General features: G+C 42.3%; 1 protein-coding gene across 3 annotated transcripts in view; it reads left to right on the top strand.

Moving 5' to 3' along the window:
* DENND3 (DENN domain containing 3) overlaps nt 1-17,402 on the top strand; it is a 40,922-nt gene extending 23,520 nt beyond the window's left edge. For all 3 annotated transcript variants that reach the window (XM_030012462.2, XM_041123122.1, XM_041123123.1), the window contains 12 exons: nt 201-382; nt 2,202-2,723; nt 4,024-4,286; nt 4,848-5,018; nt 5,954-6,083; nt 6,567-6,674; nt 7,872-8,011; nt 9,249-9,409; nt 10,818-10,951; nt 11,998-12,113; nt 12,243-12,380; nt 15,870-17,402. In XM_030012462.2, coding sequence (XP_029868322.1) covers nt 201-382; nt 2,202-2,723; nt 4,024-4,286; nt 4,848-5,018; nt 5,954-6,083; nt 6,567-6,674; nt 7,872-8,011; nt 9,249-9,409; nt 10,818-10,951; nt 11,998-12,113; nt 12,243-12,380; nt 15,870-16,070 — 2,266 coding nt within the window. In that variant the 3' untranslated portion in view covers nt 16,071-17,402. The remainder of the gene's footprint in view (nt 1-200; nt 383-2,201; nt 2,724-4,023; nt 4,287-4,847; nt 5,019-5,953; nt 6,084-6,566; nt 6,675-7,871; nt 8,012-9,248; nt 9,410-10,817; nt 10,952-11,997; nt 12,114-12,242; nt 12,381-15,869) is intronic.
* The last annotated feature ends 2,767 nt before the right edge of the window (nt 17,403-20,169 follow it).

Below are 20,169 nucleotides of genomic sequence, written 5' to 3'. Positions count from 1 at the left end.
TGATAGGCCATTTTATTAAGCTTACTGTAGAAGGGTGATATGAACATGTCCAGCCATGGCTGTTGAAATTGTAAATTGGTACTATAATTGTAATTTAACACTATTGTACAAAAAAAAAAAAAAAAAAAAAAAATCAGTAATTTAGTGTGTATGTATACTGAATTTTAAAACTAGTTATATATTATTTTTATTTTTCTCAGATTAAATTTGATGTTTCATACTCCAAGAAGACTGACTATGGAGAAAATGGCTTCTAAACGATTTAATCCACAGTACTTGATTAGTAGGCGTATGGTAATCAGTATGCCTAATCTACAAGATATCAAGCTGCCAGAAGGCCCTGCTAGAAATTCCTCACTTCGAAGAATAGAAACAAGTGTTGGTAAGGGAAGAATGTGTTGAACAAATACAGTGTCTTTTCTGTTGTCTTTATGGGTGACATCACTGAATAATTTTCACAGAAACAGTGTCAGATGCTGGAAAGAAATGGTGAGCTGAGTCATCTTGAGCTGGGGCTCATCTGTGCTTCTTCTTGCATGTTAACTCAGTCTGTAGCCTGCTCTGAGTTTTGCTGTACCAGAAAAGACTGATCGGTCACAATAGGATTGATATTGGAGAATTGCTTCCTGAGTCAGTAACCATGTTCAGTCCTCGCCCACCTTATGTCCAGTTCTCCACTACCTTTAAACATAGGTGTGGTGGGTTGACCCTGGCTGGACACCAGGTGCCCACCAAAGCTGCTCTGTCGCTCCCTCCCTCGCTGGACAGGGGAGAGAAAATATAATGAAGGGCTCATGGATCGAGATAAGGACACGGAGAGATCACTCGCCAATTACTGTCATGGGCAAAACAGACTTGACTTGGGGAAAATTAATTTAATTTATTACTAATCAGAGTAGGGTAATGAGAAATAAAGCCAAATCTTAAAACACTTTCCCTCCACCCCTCCCTTCTTCCCAGGCACAGCTTCACTTCTGAATTCTCTACCTCCTCCCCCCCGAGCAGCCCAGGGGGACAGGGAATGGAGGTTGGGGTCAGTTCATCACATGCCGTTTCTGCCGCTCCTTCCTCCTCAGGGGCAGGACTCCTCACGCTCTTCCCCTGCTCCAGCGTGGGGTCCCTCCTACAGGAGACAGTTCTCCATTAACTTCTCCAATGTGAGTGCTTCCCACAGGCTGCAGTTCTTCACGAACTGCTCCAGTGTGGGTCCCTTCCACAGGCTGCAGTCCTTCAGGCACAGACTGCTCCAGCGTGGGTCCCCCGTGGAGTCACAAGTCCTGCCAGCAAACCTGCTCCAGCACGGGCTCCTCTCTCCATGGGTCTTGCCAGGAATCTGCTCCAGCGCAGGCTTCCCACGGGGTCGCAGCCTCCTTCGGGCACCCACCTGCTCCGGTGTGGGGTCCTCCCCGGGCTGCAGGTGGAGATCTGCTCCCCCGTGGACCTCCCTGGGCTGCAGGGGGACAGCCTGCCTCACCGTGGTCTTCCCCACGGGCTGCAGGGGAATCTCTGCTCCGGCACCTGGAGGACCTCCTCCCCTCCTTCTTCACTGACCTGGGGGTCTGCAGGGCTGTTTCTCTCACATGTTCTCACTCGTCTCTCCTGCTGCAGTTTCTGTTCTGCAGCAGCTTTTTCCCCTTCTTAAATCTGTTATCCCAGAGGTGCTACCACCATCGCTGATGGGCTCAGCCTTGGCCAGTGGCAGGTCCATCTTGGAGCCGGCTGGCATTGGCTCTGTCGGACATAGGGGAGGCTTCTAGCAGCTTCTCACAGAAGCCACCCCTGCAACCCTGCTGCTACCAAAACCTTGCCATGCAAACCCAATCCAGTAGGCTTAGGCTTATCACTATTTAACAAAGCAAGTGCTATAGAAACTGCACAGGGGCGGGGGGTTCCCTTCTTTTTTAATTTTCCCCTTTTTTTTTTTTGTGGGGTTTTTTTGTTTGTTTGTTTGTTTTGGGTTTTTTTGTTTCCCAGAATTGATATTATCAGATTAGGGAATATTCTGATAATGAGGATGATGGACATAGAAATACATTTGTGTCCCTAGCACAACTGTAATCTTACTTGAATTTCATGCAATGGAATTACTTGTTGCTGTGATGGGGATTTTTTTTGTTTGTAGTATTGCTGGTTGTGAAGATACTTGCACTTTTACTCACTGCTTGTACTAATCAATGCAGTTTTTGTTTGTTTGTTTTTAGCTGTGAAAATGCCCTCCAAATCAGTCAGTACATTCAAAATCCCAGAAATTCACTTTCCTCTGATGTTCCAGTGTGTTCACTCCTACTATACAGACTTCTTCAACCATCTCAGCAAAGCTATAAATACCTTGCCACCTGATAACTCAGCATTGTTGGCAAGGTACTTCTACCTCCGGGGACTTATTAGCTTGATGCAAGGGAAACTACTAAATGCGCTTTCTGACTTCCAGAACCTAGATAAAACAGACTTAAGAATTTTTCCTACTGACCTTGTAAGAAAAATAGTGGAAACTATGCCTCCTTCTGAGCGTTTGCAAGCAGACCGCAAACCTGAGCTGAAAAAGCTGATAAGTCGAGTGATGGAAAAACAAAGAGAAGTTATGAAAATAGATGACCATGTAAAAAATTTTGAATTGCCAAAAACACACATGCAGCTGGATGATTTTGTGAAGCGAATCCAGGAATCTGGAATTGTCAAAGATATAGACACTATACATCGGTTATTTGATGCCCTAACAGTAGGTGAGTATAAGATATGTTTTTAGTGACCATCTACATTGGTGCAATGACAACTTCAAACTGTTTTTTTTATGAACCAAAATAAAATTTTTGTCTCCAGTTGTTTTTAATTATTATTCAATATTTTCTGGGCCTCTAAAAACTCACAATATGTGAGCTGTATGGACAATTTTATTTAATTAGGATAATTACAGAGAATAGATTTAATGTATACAAGAATGTCTATACTTGCATCCACAATAAAGACAAGGAATCTACTTAAATGTGGGCACACAATTTATAATTTTTCATATTGTGTAGGTGAGGTAGTTTTGTGATCTGATGGTGTGCGGTTCTGCTTTGGCTTAGATTATGAGTACAGTGAATACAAGACTGTCCTAATTGCTAATGGAAAATACCTCTGTGTTACAGAACCACGAGTTAACATGGCAAGGTGGCTGTCGGTTAAAAATAAACTAACAAAATCCAGAATTCAAGTAATTACAGTTAAATTCCTCTTGGATGGTCATCATAGCAAAAGGAGAGGTTACATTTATATTTGAGAGAACTTTCTTCTCTCCTGAATGAGGTCTGAATCTTGTGATTGATTTCTAAAAACATAGTTTGAGAGTGCTTTTATAACATGCAGTTCAGTTCTCTATCTGTGCCTAGTTACTCTAGTAGCTGTTATGTTTTGTGGCCATAAAGGATTAAACATTGGTTGAAATAGCAAAACTATAGCAAGACTTTCTGAAGCCAGAGGTAGCATACATCTCACAAGAATTTGTGTTTGTTTGAGATTCTGCTGTCTAAACACTTGAATTCTTAGAATAATTAATTACTCAGAATACCTGTTACTGAAGTCTTTAACTATTACAACTTTAGCTTTTATCGCAGGTTGGTAAGTATGTGATATAGTAGTATTCAACAGAATAAAGAACTGGAAAGTCATAATGAAAAGTATTCAGTTCAGTAGGGAAGTACAAATCCTTTCCCGTTGGCTGACTGGATTTTTGGCATTAATTTAAAAAAGCAAGACTGGCACAGTGTTTGCTCCCTCCCTCCGCAGAGCAGGGTGGAAGGGAGGATGCCAGATGCATGGGACCTGTGGCCTAGGCTAACTGCAGAGGAACCTTTCTATGTCAAGACAAGAATTTTGTCTCTTAACTGTTTTCCAGGCCTATTTGTTTGTAGTTTTTGCACCTTGCTTACCCATTATGCTGTTAGAGGCTCAATTAGAAAGTTAGTATCTTTTTAAAGCTATCTTTCTGTGTAAATCTGTATAATAGTTTCTCACAGTAAACAGGTTTTAAAAATTTTTTAGGACATCAGAAACAAATTGATCCTGAAACATTCAGAGATTTCTACAACTACTGGAAAGAAACTGAAGCAGAAGCTCAAGAGGTGAATCTGCCACCAACAGTTATAGAGCATCTAGATAAAAATGAATGTGTCTACAAATTATCCTCCTCAGTTAAAACTAACTATGGTGTAGGAAAAATAGCTCTGACCCAAAAGCGCTTGTTCCTTTTGACTGAAGGAGGACGTCCTGGCTATGTCCAGATTGCTGCTTTCAGGGATATAGAGGTGAGCATCAAGTAACGTCTTGTTCTCATGCATGCTTATGGATATAGGCCATGTTCCATTCTGCAAAAAGATCTGTCTCTCAACTTAAAGTTTCAGTAAGGAGTGTAGGAAACACCTCTGAAATCAGTAACTTATAAGTGATTAGATAAAAGTCTGGGTCTTTGCACCAAAAATTTCAGAGCGGATGTAGTACGGTTTGCTAGGTGCTAAGATGACATAGAATAAAAATCTAGAGATCATAACCTCTAGATGTACAGAAGTGTGTGAAGTGCAGCACATGGGATATAGAGCTAGAGAAGTTTAATAACATGAGCATTAAGTGTGCTTATTTGACTGTGGTGCCAGCGAGCCAGCTTGTATCCACTGTGGAGCAAAGGCTGTATGATGTTGTTTGGAACTTACATTTTCATAAAACCGTCTCTGCTTAATGGTGTGTATGGACAATTGAAATATTTAGTTGTAGTTAGAAATCGAGAAAGTTGCCCTGTAAGATGAGTGCTGCACCTTATTTGTGATTGCATGGTACACTCTCCTTGTTTTCTCTTTTTCATACCTTTCCAGGATGTTAAGAGTACAACTGTAGCTTTCCTTCTTTTGAGAATACCTACTCTGAGGATTAAAACATTATCTAAAAAAGAAGTCTTTGAAGCTAACCTTAAAACTGAGTGTGATCTCTGGTACCTGATAGTGAAAGAAATGTGGGCTGGAAAGAAAATGGCAGATGATCACAAGGTATAAATATGGGAATTTCTAACCAAATAAGTATGAAGTATGTGCTTTCTGTCTCTGTTCTAAATAATTCACGCACCAATCTTAGAATTTCTAGGTGTCAGCAAACAATAGCTAAGTAATAAACTTTTATTTTTGCTGTTACTTCTAAATATACTACTTCTGGAATAATAATAATGAAAAAGATTACATTTAAAAATATAGGATATTTTTTCTCATCCATTGGCATGGAACTTTTAGTTTAGTCAGTAGTTCTGTGAAATAGTTTCTGAAGTCCACAATGTATAAGAATAGTGATCTTAACGAACAGAAAATTTTCCCCACCTTGCTTCAAATATAATGCATAGAAAGAGTTTTGCCATGCTGGAACCCTGGTGACTATAGATCCTTTCAACGAATAGAGCAAAATATATTCTTCTGCCACAGAAACCTTGAGAAAAAGGATCATATGAGCAGGTTTTCCATTTAAACCACGTAATTCTTCATGACTGCTGAATTTAATAGTGAAAATGTAGCTTGGTGGTTCTTCAGGAAGGATTTGAATCGTTTTAGCCAAGATAAAGCATAATGCATACTTCCCTCCCATGAAGAAAGATCCAGCCTGAAAATGGGTATCCATCCTATGTCCGCTGTATGTTTTCCATCACTGCCATTCATATGGTTTTGTTTGCACATCCTGTATCAAGATTGTGTCAGATCTGAAGTATTCTTTCAGTGTAATGAATTCACACTGGCTCCTGGCTGTCTGCTCTGTGACCTTGCTTGAGAGTGGAACATGTGATGTGGGAGTGGGGTTTGACTACAAGTAGCATGTATTATGCTGCAGGGCAGCAACTGGCTAGTACTTGTGCTAGGCATGACGTGTTGTGATTGTTGAACATGGAGACTTGTAAGAATAAAGAGCAATAGATAAACTACAGTAAGACTTTTGTCTTCAGGATCCTCAGTATATTCAGCAAGCACTGACAAATGTTCTCCTGATGGATGCTGTGGTTGGTGCCCTGCAGTCCTCCAAAACCATATATGCAGCCTCTAAGCTGTCTTATTTTGACAGGATGAAAAATGAAGGTCAGTCACATAGCAATGCTACAAAGCCTGCTGTTGTTGCATCATCTGTGTCATCTCTTTCTGTTTATATTCTGGTTTTCAAACTGATTATCTGTAGAAATATAAAAACACGTTAGTCTGATTGCACTTTCACAGATGTAGCTTATTGAATAGTACTAGAAAGCTTAGGTTTTTGTTTTGTTGGGGGTTTTTTTGTTTGTTTCTTTTTGTTTTTTGCTTCTGTGCATCAGAACCTTAGTTGGTATGTCTGTCTCTGTGTTGGATACTGTGTTTTTGTTGTGGTTGTTTAGACTGCTTGGGTGTTGTATGCATGCTTCTGCTACCAAAATTCATACAAATGGTGTTTGGGCTCTCCTAGTCAGGCTAGAGGGAAAGAAAAGTGAGAAATGTGAATAAATGGTGCAGAATTCTTATTTTGTAAGAATTATAGATCTCTTTTCAGTTTAAGTGTGCACTTCATGACCTTTTAAAAATCTATTTTAGTGCCTATGATGGTCCCCAAAACAACTTCAGAGACGTTAAAGCACAAGATCAACCCCTCAGCTGGTGAGACATTTCCACAGGCAATAGATGTCTTGCTTTATACGCCAGGTAAGGTGATGTATTGCTTTCTGTATGTTAGCCCAGCTTTAATTAGCCTATAAAGCATGTTATCTCCTAACACCTGGTATTATGACTGCCTGATTTTGTTCACATTCTGACATGCTTTGGTAGTGTGTTGAATACTAAAACAGAAAATCATTAAAAAAGAACAGTAATATGGCATATTAAGATACTCCAAGGCATAGCTTTCACAGTCTTAATTTGTCTTCCTGTGTGTATATGCCTTATAATAGACTTCAATTATGTGTTAATGTGCCGATTTCCCATTAAGACTTCTGCCTCATTTATTGAGCAGGGTGGATGAATGATGCTCCACCATTGATCAATATTCATTGTTATTTTTTAATTTTTCAGTAGAGTCATATGGGGGTGTTTGGTTGAACCACAGTGCAGGGAATAGTGTATCACCTCTTGAAATCCCAGCCAGACCTATAAGCCCGTGACTCTCATTGTATAGTATGTGACCTAATGTACTATTCATTGCATGTAATTTAAGTCCATCCCTGAAGAAAGCATTATCAATTTCCGTGTGAGCTTTTCTGTGATACCTGGCACATTTATATCTCACTAATTCAAAAAGCATTGGAGGAAAAAAAAAAAGTTAAAGACTGTGTGCAATGGGCATGAATTTAGGTAGCAGATACGTTAGTTCTGGAAGTTCCTAACTCTTAACTTCATAACCTTACTAGTCTTCTGATGTAAGTTCATACGTAATTCCTAGTATTTGGGCAATTTGAGACAAAAGGGGAAAGTTAGTGGAATTCCAAAGTTAAGGAAGTGGGCAGGGGCAACTCTATGTGGGTGGGTGGTGGTGCTTTTCTTTCTTCGTAATATGAGGTTTCTAAGTGGAGCTCTAATGGAGCAGATAGAATCCATGGATTTATTAGTTGTATTTCATAGGGCTTAAAAGCCTTCCTGCAATGCCAGCTAGCTAAGTACTTAGTCATCAATGAAAAAGATTATCTCTGCTCTGTAAGATTAAATCATCAAGTGAGCTCAATAAATAGATGAGAATGAGCACAAATTCATTGTGAAAATTGTGTCATTCATTAACTGGTGATGTAAGTTCCAGAACACAGATGTGTTTTGGTAGAAAGCTGCTCCGCCTAATAATGGTTTTCCCATGTGTCTCCAAAAGTGGTTTATTTTCTTTTACCTCTCTCATCTTCTCTGCTTCATTTCTAGGGCATCTTGACCCTTCAGAAAGACCTGGCAATGCTCATCCGAAACTATGGTGTGCTTTAAATGAGGGGAAGGTGGTGGTCTTTGATGCATCTAGCTGGTCTATTCAACAACACTGTTTCAAAATGGGCCGCTCTAAGCTGGTAAGACTGACACACATACCGCAGTTGCTGCTTTAGCTTGATGTTTTTGTTGCTATAGCCTGTATGACCCTGCACTGCCATTCCCTAAAAGTTGTAGAAAGACACTGGAGTTGCTTGGGCTTCAGTTAACTTGGAGAAATGGAGATTTTTGAGAAAAAGGGAGAGGAGGGAAAATGAATTCATAATGCAACAAGTCAACTGGTGAGAAGTGATGGATTGGATGATGGGAGGGCCTGCTGGCCTAATAGTCTGGGTTCTTGGGGCAGGAAGTCAGGCTTGAAACAGTTGAGGAGAAAGAGTAAGAGAATCAATGTAAAGAGAAGATGAGAAGGGGAGCCCTAAGAATAGATGAAAAGTCACCTGTGCTGAAGAACTGGAAACTGGGGAAAGGTGTAAGGAAACCAGATGGATGATATTGAAAGAGAGAGAGCACTCTAAAAGAAGATGACTCAACCAGCAGGTTAAAGAGAGTTGTTGGCTGTTACACCTCTAAAGAGTAACTCACTTGATGAAAGGGGAAGCTGAACCAGAGCTGCAGACTGAATGAAAAACACACAGTACGGAGAACATGCAGGAAAACAGATTGGATAGGTCACTTGTGTGAAAGCTGAGAAACATTGCTGTGGATGAGTGTGGGAGAGAGTCCAAAAGGGAGAGGTAAAGCTGATGGTGAAGAGCTGGGTGGAGGGAAGATGGAAATCCATGAAGAGTCAGATACCAACTTATTCTAAAGAAGATAAAGAAAAGAGGAGGAAAGTTTGGAACTGATGGGACTCAGGAGGGAGAGAAATAAAGAGCTTCTGAACAAGGGAAGGATGTTCCAGAGACAGTAGAGAAGGCAATATTTTCTTAGACGCTACTTCTAGTTGAAGTAGGAAGTATGTTTGTATGAGACGACTGGGCTGGCTTCCAATCCGGAAGAGAGAACTACACTAACTTCTGTGGTTTCCCCTGATGACCTTTGTAACTTTTACTTTGTTTCGGCCAGGAAACACAGCTTTGAGTCAGTTACCAAGATATATTATTAATGCTATTTAACAAAGGATAAACTCGGCAAAGAGATCTGTCCTCTCTCATTATTTATAGAGCAAAGGATAGGATACTGGAGTGAGCACCAAGTCTTGATCTCGTACTGTAATCACAGAAAACTGCAGCATCTTAATATAGCCTTTTTCCATGTTACATTAAAGAGTGATTTTTTTCCTGGATTTTATTTAATCCTGCTTTTTCTCCCCAGACTTGTATGATCATGGTAGAACAGAGTCATGTGTGGATCGGTTCTCAAGACTCCATTATTTACATAATCAACACCCACAGTATGTCTTGTAATAAGCAACTAAATGATCATCGGTCTGATGTTACAGACATCATTGTGGAGAAGAAGAATGGAATACCCAGGTATATTTAATTACAATGTTTTTGTCTTAAAAATACATATAGAAGCAAACGTGAAGGACGTCTGTACCACCAGAAGAGTCATGGACATATAGAGAATCTTCCTGTGGTTAAACAGAAAGCCATTTTATGTAGCTAGAACAGTATTCACCAGCCTTAGAGAATTTGGCCCGCAGTGAGCAGATCCAAATTACATAGTATTATGCTTTAATTATTTGACTGAATCAAAGGTGAAAAGTTAACTTGTGCTCAAGGAAAAGGAGCCCATAGAGGAAATCAGTGAGTGATTTTCCTAGATGTTGGAAAGAATTTATTGTTTTAAATGGTGGCAAGGGGGGTTTATCCTGCTAACGTAAGCCTTCATTTAACTTGTTTTTGTAGCTCCCATATTGTATGTGGTAAACTAAGAATTTCGTTTTTAAAGAAAGAGCATTATGTACTTTGGAACAAAGAGGATAAAGGAATGCTTTTTTGGACAAGGATGAGAGCAGCGAGGAGTTGGCAGCATCCAATGATGAATCAATACAGATGCAGTCTAAAGACCACTTCATTTTTGCTTTGAGCACATCATCGACTAGATGTTTACAGCATGCTTCTGGATTTTTCTTGCCTGCTTGTAAAACAAATAACACATTTATTGTTTTGTTCAGACAAAATGCTTTTGATCTTTCGGTAGTACTAGGAAGAGTGTTGGCTGGAGGACTTAACCTGCTGTCTTCCCATGGGAGTAGCAGCTCCCAGGTCAGACCAGACATCAGCCATAGCTCTGCCAGTGGTGCAGCAGGTGTAACTGGGTTTCAGGAAGAATTTGCTGTGGTATTGTTGGAACCTTCTGAAAAAGGTTTTTCTCATCTGAAGACAACAGAAGTCAAAGGTTAAAAAAAAAAAAAAAAAGTACAATTTGTTTTCTCAGGTGCAGTAGCAAAGAAAAACAGTTTTGAGATATTTTTGTCATAACTTGAGAGGAAAACAGAGAAAATCCAACAGGCAACAACGTTCAGGAGAGTTATAGGGAAAGTTTTTGTTCTACTTAACTCCTCATGCATGATGTAACGCATGCTCTAGTTCACTTAGAGCTAGATCCTGCCCTAGGCGTCTTGGTGGGCACAGGATGGACATGCTCCTTTCCACTCAAGACTCTGGTCACCTTGTTTAAAAGAATTGAACCTGTCTGATTGTTTGCTATTAAAATAATGGTAGTATCTGGCCTTGAAGCCTTTTGGTCTTCAGTCCATTTTCTGTTGGAAATCATTACTGTGCTTTACTATTCCAGTCTCTGAGATGAAGGAACATTAATTTGGCTTACCATAAAATTGGTTATTTTGGAAGTCTCTTCTGTCTATGCACTCTGTTCTGAACATGAATGTATGCTATACTATTGTTACTATTTTTTTTTAATCTGTACCGACAGTGAAGCGTACTCAAGCAGTTTAGATGGAACAGTGATTGCTTGGAATATCAGCACTCTGAAAGTTAACCGTGTCTTTCAGCTGCCCTGCCAAAATCTCACTTCTATCAAGCTTCATAATGACCAACTGTGGTGCTGTAAGTTCATTCTTCAAATAATTTAAAAAAAAAAAAAAAGAACTTCACGTAATACGCTGTTTTATTAGACGAAACAATACATTGATCTCAAACTCAGACTTATGTGTACATGATGTTCTTCCCCCATTCTCGACTTCGTCTGTTTAAGCAGCCTTCCGTAGGTGAGGCCTCTAAAACTTTATATAGATGGCTAACTTGGATCACTCCTGGAGGCATTGCCTCTGCTGCAGGATGTGACTTGTGGCCACGCTGTATTTGTCTGACCTCCCCTGGCGATGCCTGTAAATAGGATTGGAAAACTTTGAGAAAGTCCTTTTAAAGTCTAGAGGGGCAATATTGGCTGCAAATTCTATTTGGTATTTCAGCCAGACTTTACAGTATTGGTCTGACCTGGTAATCCCCAGGCCTGCATTTTGGCTACTTCTAGAAATTTGTCATCCCCTCTGTAGGAGTTTAGATGAATAAAGTAAAGCTTTGTGTTAGGGTAAAGGGTCATCATGAAGTTGTTTCATGAATGGTGACCGATTCAAGAATTTTGCACTGATTCTCAGTATTGCCATACATAAGAGCCTGGATCCAAACATATCTTAGCAGAACAGCAGCTAAAGCCTTGGGAAATTCCTAGTCCTGCTGTGGGCAGTAGTGATGCTGCCATTGCTGTGGTGGGGTAAGGATTCAGCCCTGTTAACTTTGTAGCACAGACGCTTGGTCTCAGTTCTGTAAATTAAAGTAATTGTGTACTTGAGAACCTAAGTATGAGATGTCCTAATTTTAAGGAGTTTGGTTTTTTTCTCCTCTCATGATTTTTGGACTCTAACAGGTGTATGCACTGCAGAATAGCAACTAGCATCTGGAGAAAGAACAGATCTCAAAACTAGATACTGTGGGAAAACAGGAAGAAGTACCTCAAAGATTTCACTGTTGGTTGAGAAACAAGACAGTTGTTAGATGCATCACTTTTATTTTTTCTCTTTTCTCCATGGTTTATAGAGATGGAGGAAGTAGTAGACACTTCTGTTACTAACCCTTTATCTTTAATATTGAAGGTACTGGAAGTTGCATACTAGTAGTGTCAACTCATGAATTTCAACTGCAGATGAAAATTGAGCATCACCTGAAGGATGTATGTTCCTATTTTCTCTGCTTCCAGCTCTTTCCTGAGGTATTACATTTAAATTTTTTATAGAGTTTAAAGGAAGCATGACCATGTGGCATTACAAGCCATAGTTACTTAATGCAATATACTTCCTGTCAGCAGTGCTCATGTTAAACATATCTTTCTGTGCTTTAGAGAGATGAAGTGTGGGCATCTTATTCGGGGAGTAGTGACCTGTATATTTGGAACACCAAAGACTTTTCAAGTACACCTCAAAAGATTCATCTTCAAGATTGCTCCGAGATTACTTGTATGATAAGAGTTAAAAATCAGGTGAGTGAGACACATTGGGACTGTTTCTACCTGTTGTGGAATTCTTTACTAAAGTTTTGTTTGTTTGCAGCTCTCATGGACTGTCATTGGTTAGCTTCCTTACTGGGTGTTTGCATAGGTACTGGTTTGAAACACTGATTCTTCTTTGAAATCAGAGAAGCTAACGACTGCCCAGCACAACTGGCTGTTACAGGTATACCCCAAAATGCATGTCAAGGCAGGAGCCTCATCAGTAATTAAATGCGTGGTGACTTTTATTAGCCATTGACATTTTCAGGAAACTGTAGAAACTGAAAGTTTAGGTCCCTTGATATTTAGTCTCAGGGCTCCTTAGACTAAGCCTTGGAAAAGGTTAATAGACAAACAATAAATGCCAATTAGCTGGCCTATTTTTGTAGATGACCTTTTTATTGTTTAGTTACCACATTCCTAACTCAACAGAGACCAAAGGAGCCAATGGCTTCCTACCTTGGCATCTTGTGTCCCTGTCATTATTGGCCTCAAGCTGTGTACCTGCTCTTTCTGCATGGTGTTGGTAGCTGTGCAAATGATTGTAGTTGTGATACCACATGGACAGGCTTAGGGTTAATTTGCAAATAAATAGCTAATATATACCTATTGGGAAAGCAACTTTCTGAATCTTTTTCTCAGGTTTCCCCTCCTCCTTTCCTTCCTCAAAAATGACTTTTTTTTTCACGAAGTGCCTCATGAAATAGGGAAGCTTTCTGTGTACTCAGCTCTTGGTTAGATCTGTGAACTAAAATGGAAAAACTTTTTGAGATATCCTTCCCCAGAGTAGAGATGGATATATTTAACCCCTGTTTTAAGGGAATTAAAGGATTGTTTGGAAACCCCAAGGCATTAAGCTCTCTTTTGTTCTACTTAAGAACTTTGTTCCTTTTCTTTTCCACTTATTGCTTGCTCAGCTCCACATTAACTAACATCGTAGTTCAACTCATTGATACAAAAGGAACAATTGGAAAATATTCCTGTGTGATCCATCTCCTGAACCTGAGTGTTCAATTCAACTTCTTTCAGCCTGCCAACAGCTCAGCAGCCTTGGTTGTCCAAGGGGACTGTGGAGCCTATTGTAGTAGCTGGAGCACCCATACTCCTCTTCCACACAGCATTACAGTTACTGAGAATGAACTTGCAGCCTAGTAAAGGCTACCAACAACACTGGTAGAGTTGTCTGCCACTGGCTTGCTTTTAAGTGCTTTAATTAAAAACAAGCCATTGTTTGTCTTTAAGGAACCTGAGACAAAACCAATTGCATGTGTCTATCTGAAATAGGATGCTTTCTGGCTGGTTAAGTGTTACTGATACACAACAGTGAGTGCTTACCCAGTACAAAACTATGCACCAGAAGACCACAGCTGTTTTCTGCTGTGCTGGACCAGTGCATCTAACCCCATATTCTGACTCTTAACGGTGGCAATAGCAGTGGGATAGCATAGCATACACTCTCTATGTAGGGAGAGCGTGTGAACCTGGCCTGTATCTGCAGTCCATTCCCCTTGAGCTCCCTCACCATCTATGGTTCTTGTTTAGGGGTACTAAAGTGTGCACCTCTGCCTCAGTCTTTTATTATCATCTATTTTTGGACCCAATCTCTGTGGATCGCATCTCATTTTGAACTTGCTGGTGCCACAGTTTCCTGTAGCAGCAGTTTCCAGAAGTTCGCTGCCAGCCATGTACAGGGAAGTACATTTTTCTAAGTGAAACTGAACTCTTACTGGTTTCCACATGTGTCCCTTACTTCTCTAATTGCAGGATGTGTTGAACAGTGGTTCTACGTTCTGCTTATCTGCACTTTTGTGATTTTGTAAACCTTAACGTGATCCCTCCTTAGCTGTCTTCTCTCCAGCCTGAGGAGTCCTGGCTTTTTTTATCTTTGCTCATATGACAGCTGTTCCTTTCTCTTGATAGTTTTAGTTACTCTTCCCTGGATTTTCTCTACTCTTGCAGTGCAGAGAGCAGAACTGCACACAGCACTTGATACGGGCATGCTGTGGTTTATGCAGTGGTGAAGTGACACCTTCTGTCATATTCTCTTCATTGAGTCTGTGGAACCAAAGGCAAGTCGAGTTGCCAAGGCAAACAGTTCCAGTGCTGCCATGATCATAGAATCATAGAATCGTTTAGGTTGGAAAAGACCTTTAAGATCATTGAGTCCAACCATCAACTCAACACCACCATGCCCACTAAACCATGTCCTGAAGTGCCACGTCTATGTGGTTTTTTTTGAACACTTTCAGGGATGGTGACTCCACCACTTCCCTGGGCAGCCTGTTCCAATGCCTGACAACCCTTTCGGTAAAGAAATTTTTTTCTAATATCCAATCTAAACCTCCCTTGGTGCAACTTGAGGCCATTTCCTCTCATCCTATCACTAATTACTTGACAGAAGAGACCAGTACCCACCTCACTACAACCCCCTTTCGGGTAGTTGTAGAGAGCGATAAGGTCTCCCCTCAGCCTCCTTTTCTCCAGACTAAACAGCCCCAGCTCCCTCAGCCGCTCCTCATAAGACTTGTGCTCCAGGCCCCTCACCAACTCGGTTGCCCTTCTCTGGACACGCTCCAGCACCTCAATGTCTTCCCTGCAGTGAGGGGCCCAAAACTGAACACAGTACTCGAGGTGCGGCCTCACCAGTGCCGAGTACAAGGGGATGATCACCTCCCTGCTCCTGCTGGCCACACTATTTCTGATACAGGCCAGGATGCCGTTGGCCTTCTTGGCCACCTGGGCACACTGCTGGCTCATATTCAGCCGGCTGTCAACCAGCACCCCCAGGTCCTTTTCCACCGGGCAGCTTTCCAGCCACTCTTCCCCAAGCTTGTAGTGTTGCATGGGATGGTTGTGACCGAACTGCAGGACCCGGCACTTGGCCTTGTTGATCGGCAGCGGAGCGCTCCAGCGCGGGGCACGGCGGGGTTTCCTCAAGTGGGGAAACCTGAGGGGAGCGGGGAGACCCGCCAGGAGCCGGCAGCTCCTGCCACAGCAGCTGAGGAGACCGGGGTGAGGCCAGGAGCAATGGTGGCCAAGCCCCCCACACCTATCAAAGAAGCCTCTGGGGAGCGCTAGTAGCCAGAGGGGGCAAATGTGGCTTGGCGCGACAGTTGGTGCGCAGGGAGGATGCTCTAACTCTGCCGGTTTGACCAGGGAGCAATGGTATCCACCCGGCAGCAGGCCATGTTCTCTCTAAACTCTGCACCCGCCTCGACTGGCGCAGCTTCCCAGGCAGAGCTCCGATGGAGCGTGCTGCCATCGGGGGTGAGGAGTGTCAGGGAGTCGGAGAGAGATGTAGATGTGAACTCCAACAGATACATATGTATAGGAAATTTTCTGTGTTCCACTTTTCCAGCTTAGCAAGAGGGAACCCTCAGTGTATCAATGTGGCACATAAAACTTCTCGACTGTGTCCTAGACTGAAATGTAAAGTAGTGAAAATGATTGTGGTTTTGTTTTGGTTTGTTTGTATTCCAGATGTGGGTTGGCAGCAGTGGAAGATCGCAAGGCAAAAGCAAAGGGAAGATCTATGTGATCAGTGCTGAGAAGAAGACTGTGGAGAAAGAGTTGGTTGGTCATGCCGATACAGTAAAGGCACTGTGCTCAGCAGAGGACAGGTATGTCCTTAGCGGCTCTGGAAAGGAAGAAGGGAAGATTGCCATTTGGAAAGCTGAATAATTAAGCTATTCAACACATGTCTGCCTGTGCCAGAAAAAAGTGAAGACCTCAGGCTGTGTTTACTTCAGCATTTTGCATATATTTCAACCACCTGTCAGTGTTACTGTGTTGTATTTATCGAGTTATTTTAGTCCCTACATTGTTGTAGAAATCCAAAATAGAAGTGAATCTCTCCTTGCACCTTGTGCTGCTCCTGCAGTTTTGATAAAGAAACAGAAATGTGAATAGAGGGGTCACTGACTGTAAACCTGATGTGTGTTGTTGTGAAGGATCAGGGTTTAGGCCGGACTGTGTGGTGCAGATTGCATTGAGAGAACTGAAGTCAGCTCAGTAATTCCACTGGAGCGCTTTTTGGGCAGTGCATGGGTTGCCTGAAAAGCAGGATTCGATACTGTCTTTACAGCCTGTAACAACTGGAAATGGTAATTGAAAAAAAAGCTAAGTGCATTTGTTGGATTTATGGAGTTACTGTAAATGCTGAGAATCTTTCTGAACTAGCAGCTAGATTTAGCTGGGAAGACTGTCCATTACCCCTGTATGTATATCTATGGTGCTGTATTATTTAAAATGTAGACACAGACAGGCTCTCCCTGATAGCACTGAAAGCTCCCTGCTGGTGAAACAAGATACTTGGATATTCTTGATGACTGTTTGTTTTACTTTTTAAAATTGTCTTTTCCTTTAAAAACAATGCACAGCAGTTGACATTTGTAACGGTTTGTGAAACTGATTTTTTTTCCCCATCTGAAGCACTTAATTTATTTAATTTCTATATATATTATAATTGCTTTTGGAAGCAACCTTTCAGTTACTGTACAAGCAAACCTCTGCCACTCTTCCCTTCAGTCGCAGTTTCTGTAATCGGAGCAACTGCTGTTATTTTGTGTAGAACCTACTTTATTTTTAAGTACTGCAGAGTCATTAAACTACTCCATAATTACTGAAGTGAGCATCATCAGATTGCGGTCTAGAGGATTCTCTTGAGCAGCGTTTCCTAATCATTTCCTCATGTACATTGTTTTTTCCATTGATGACAATTATCTACAACTAAAACAATAAATCTATGCAGAGTAGTTTTATCTGTATCAGTGCTGAGTAAAGTGAAATACCATATTGAAAATATTGTAAATAGAAAGAAAAAATGGGCTGCTGCTTTTGTTAATAAATATAAAACAGTGTAGGCCTAACAGAAGTGTAGATTACTGGAAATATACTCCATGTAATATTTCTAACTCTTTCAATGTGCTGATGAAAGGTTTTATCATATGATAGTAACAGAAATTTTAACTTTTTTTTTTTTTCCAATTTAAAATATTAAACACTATATTGCTACTCTGGCCTCTTTGTACTTCGTTCTTTTTCCTGTGTAACTCGATATACAATACAAGAATGATGATTTTTAGCATTGACTTGCATCCTGTCTGTGTACTATGCAGAATAATTGCCTGGGATTTTCTCTTTACATATTCTTTCTAAAACCAGCTTCTGTGGATAATGTGTCCTCCTTTGAGCCCCTCATCTGTAACTTTCAGGTTCCTTATTTCCTCCCCTGACAGCTGTGTGGCTGGAGGTGGTAAGTGAAATGAATAATTTACTGAATTAAAGGATTTCTCTGTACAGAGACACACAAGTGCTGCTAATGAAACTTCACTTGCTGCAGAGATGAACCCAGCTACACCATCCTGCCACCTGTCTGTTGTTGCCTTCATTGATTTTTTTATTCCTGCCAGACTTTTTAAACCTGGTTTTGCGTTCTCAGCTGCTTTGTACCCAGCTTGTGAAAATGTCAGATGACAAAACTAGCAAATGTCTATTTTTACGCTTGTAAATTCTTTTATTGATAAGACTCCAAAGTAATTTATTGAATAGGAACATAATGTATTGAGTAGATGCCTCCTTTTTAAAAACACTGCTTTAATACCAGCTGTTGAACGCCAGTATATAGGAGAAGAGTTTAACGACATCAGAACAAACCATGAGATACAAAGATCCTTCAAGAAAACTAACCCATCCTCAAGAGCAGGACCAGCAATACCGGTTCAGCTGACTTGAGGAGCACAATGGCATGTTGGTTTGTCTCTCCTGGTGTGACGAGAAAGCTCAGGTATGCGTTCACTTACCATTTCAGCTTTGCTCCAGCATTACAGCTGTGGAAATGAGCCTGCAGGAACAGCGCTGCGGGATTTTGTTCAGTTTTCGGTGGATTTTCAGTTACTTCTCGTGGGCCCCCTTGGTGGTGGGAAGGCACAGGGGGAGGGATCCTCAGATCTCTAGTGGTCCTCAGAGCTCCTCTTTGCCACGATGCCTACTAACAGCTTGCCAGGTCTAGTTGCCAGTGTGCAGCCCGCACTGATCCTGCTGACTGATGCTGGCTCGTGACATCTGTGTACGTGTCTCTCTGTCCGGCTGCTGTTTCGTGCTGGGGTAAGCTGTTTGGGGCAGAGACCATTCTTCTGGCTGTGCTCATGTAATGCTTAGCACGACGCTGTGTTGGCCCAGAGCAAGGACTCCTGCAAATCACGACACTATAAATACTAGCGCTTGATGACTTGGATTTTGTAAACCTTTTGTTGAGCCTTTCAGTTAAAAAGGAGATTGTCAGGGCTCAAAACAGGCTGCCAAACAGTGGGGAAGTCTTATGCCCTACCTGAAACAGTCTCACTCTCAAAACAGTGTTTAGAGGTTGTTACCTGAATAGAAAACAGAAGTTTTATAAATATTTATAAATTTATTGATCAACCAGACAGAGCTCCTGCATCCTGCCAGCTTGTTCTCTTTTCTCTTGCTCAGAGATTTTGGTTCCTCTCTGCCTGTCTCCAAGTAATTGCCTCCCAGAGAAGGGATAAAGTCCTTCCAAGCAGTAGGATGCCCCTTGCAGAGAAGAGAGACAGTACAAGTAAGTGATGGGTCTGAGCACACTCCATCCCTCTCTTGTCCTAATGCTGAGCTGCTGTTGGGGTTAGTCAGCCTCCATGTGAGCCTCCGGCCAGATCTTCCCCGAGTCCAGCTTGGGCCATCGTCCCCATCTCCGCTGCGTCTGTGAAGTGTTGCCCATTTCGTGGAAGCCAGCTGAAGTTCAAGGCTAATGTTTGCTCAACTCCTTTTTGCTGTTGATTTTTCCCTGGTCTCCTCAAGCCGGGACACTTGAGGGGAGTGGAGAGACCCGCCAGGAGCCGGCAGCTCGCACCACAGCGGCTGAGGAGACCTGGGAGGGGCCAGGAGCAATGGTGGCCAAGCCCCCCACAACTATAAAAGAAGCCCCTGGGGAGCGCTAGTAGCCAAAGGGGGCAAATGTGGCTTGGCGCGACAGTTGGTGCGTGGGGAGGATGCTCTAACTCTCCCGGTTTGACCAAGGAGCAATGGTATCCACCCGGCAGCAGGCCATGGCCTCCCTAAACTCTGCACCCGCCTCGACTGGCGCAGCTTCCCAGGCAGAGCTCCGATGGAGCGTGCTGCCGTCCGGGTGTCCGTCTGCAGGCCGTGCCCTGCTCTTACACCAGCGCAGGACGGCAGCAGTGAGCACACCTGCGGGAGGTGTGCCCAGGGAGAGGAGCTCCTCCGCTTACTGACAGAGCTCGGGGAGGGGGCGAGGAGGGCGAGGGGTGTCAGGGAGTCGGAGAGAGACGTAGACTCCTGGAACTGCACCCTGCCTTCCCTGGGACTGACCTGTCGGGCAGACAGGACACATGACACAGAGGATTCCCTATCCTCTCCCCACCCGGCAGAAGGTGGTGACAAGTTCCTGCCGGCCGCAGCAGGCACATCTCCTCTGTGACTCCCCCACCTTCCCAGATGCCCTTGCACAATAGGTAGGAGGCTCTGCAAGTGGAACCAAACAATGACAAGGATGATGGTTCATCTAGGTTGGAGGTGTCGCCAAGGTTAAGTCAGTCAGCCTATGCCCTGCATCAAAACCACTTCCATAAAGAAGAAAGGGCAGGTCATTGGGAATCTGCTCTTGAATGGGGATCCATGAATGTTGGTCACTTTTTAAGAGCCAGGAGCAGACAATTCCAAAGTGTTGGAAGCCAAGCAAGTAGGGCAGAAGGCTGGCTTAGCTGAGCAGGGAATCTTCTTCTAGAACTTAGGTGGAAAAGGA

Source organism: Aquila chrysaetos, chromosome 4 (genome assembly GCF_900496995.4).
Source record: "Aquila chrysaetos chrysaetos chromosome 4, bAquChr1.4, whole genome shotgun sequence".
Classification (NCBI taxonomy): domain Eukaryota; kingdom Metazoa; phylum Chordata; class Aves; order Accipitriformes; family Accipitridae; genus Aquila; species Aquila chrysaetos.
The sequence above is the reverse complement of the archived record's forward strand: the minus strand, read 5'-3'. Positions and strand labels throughout refer to the sequence as shown.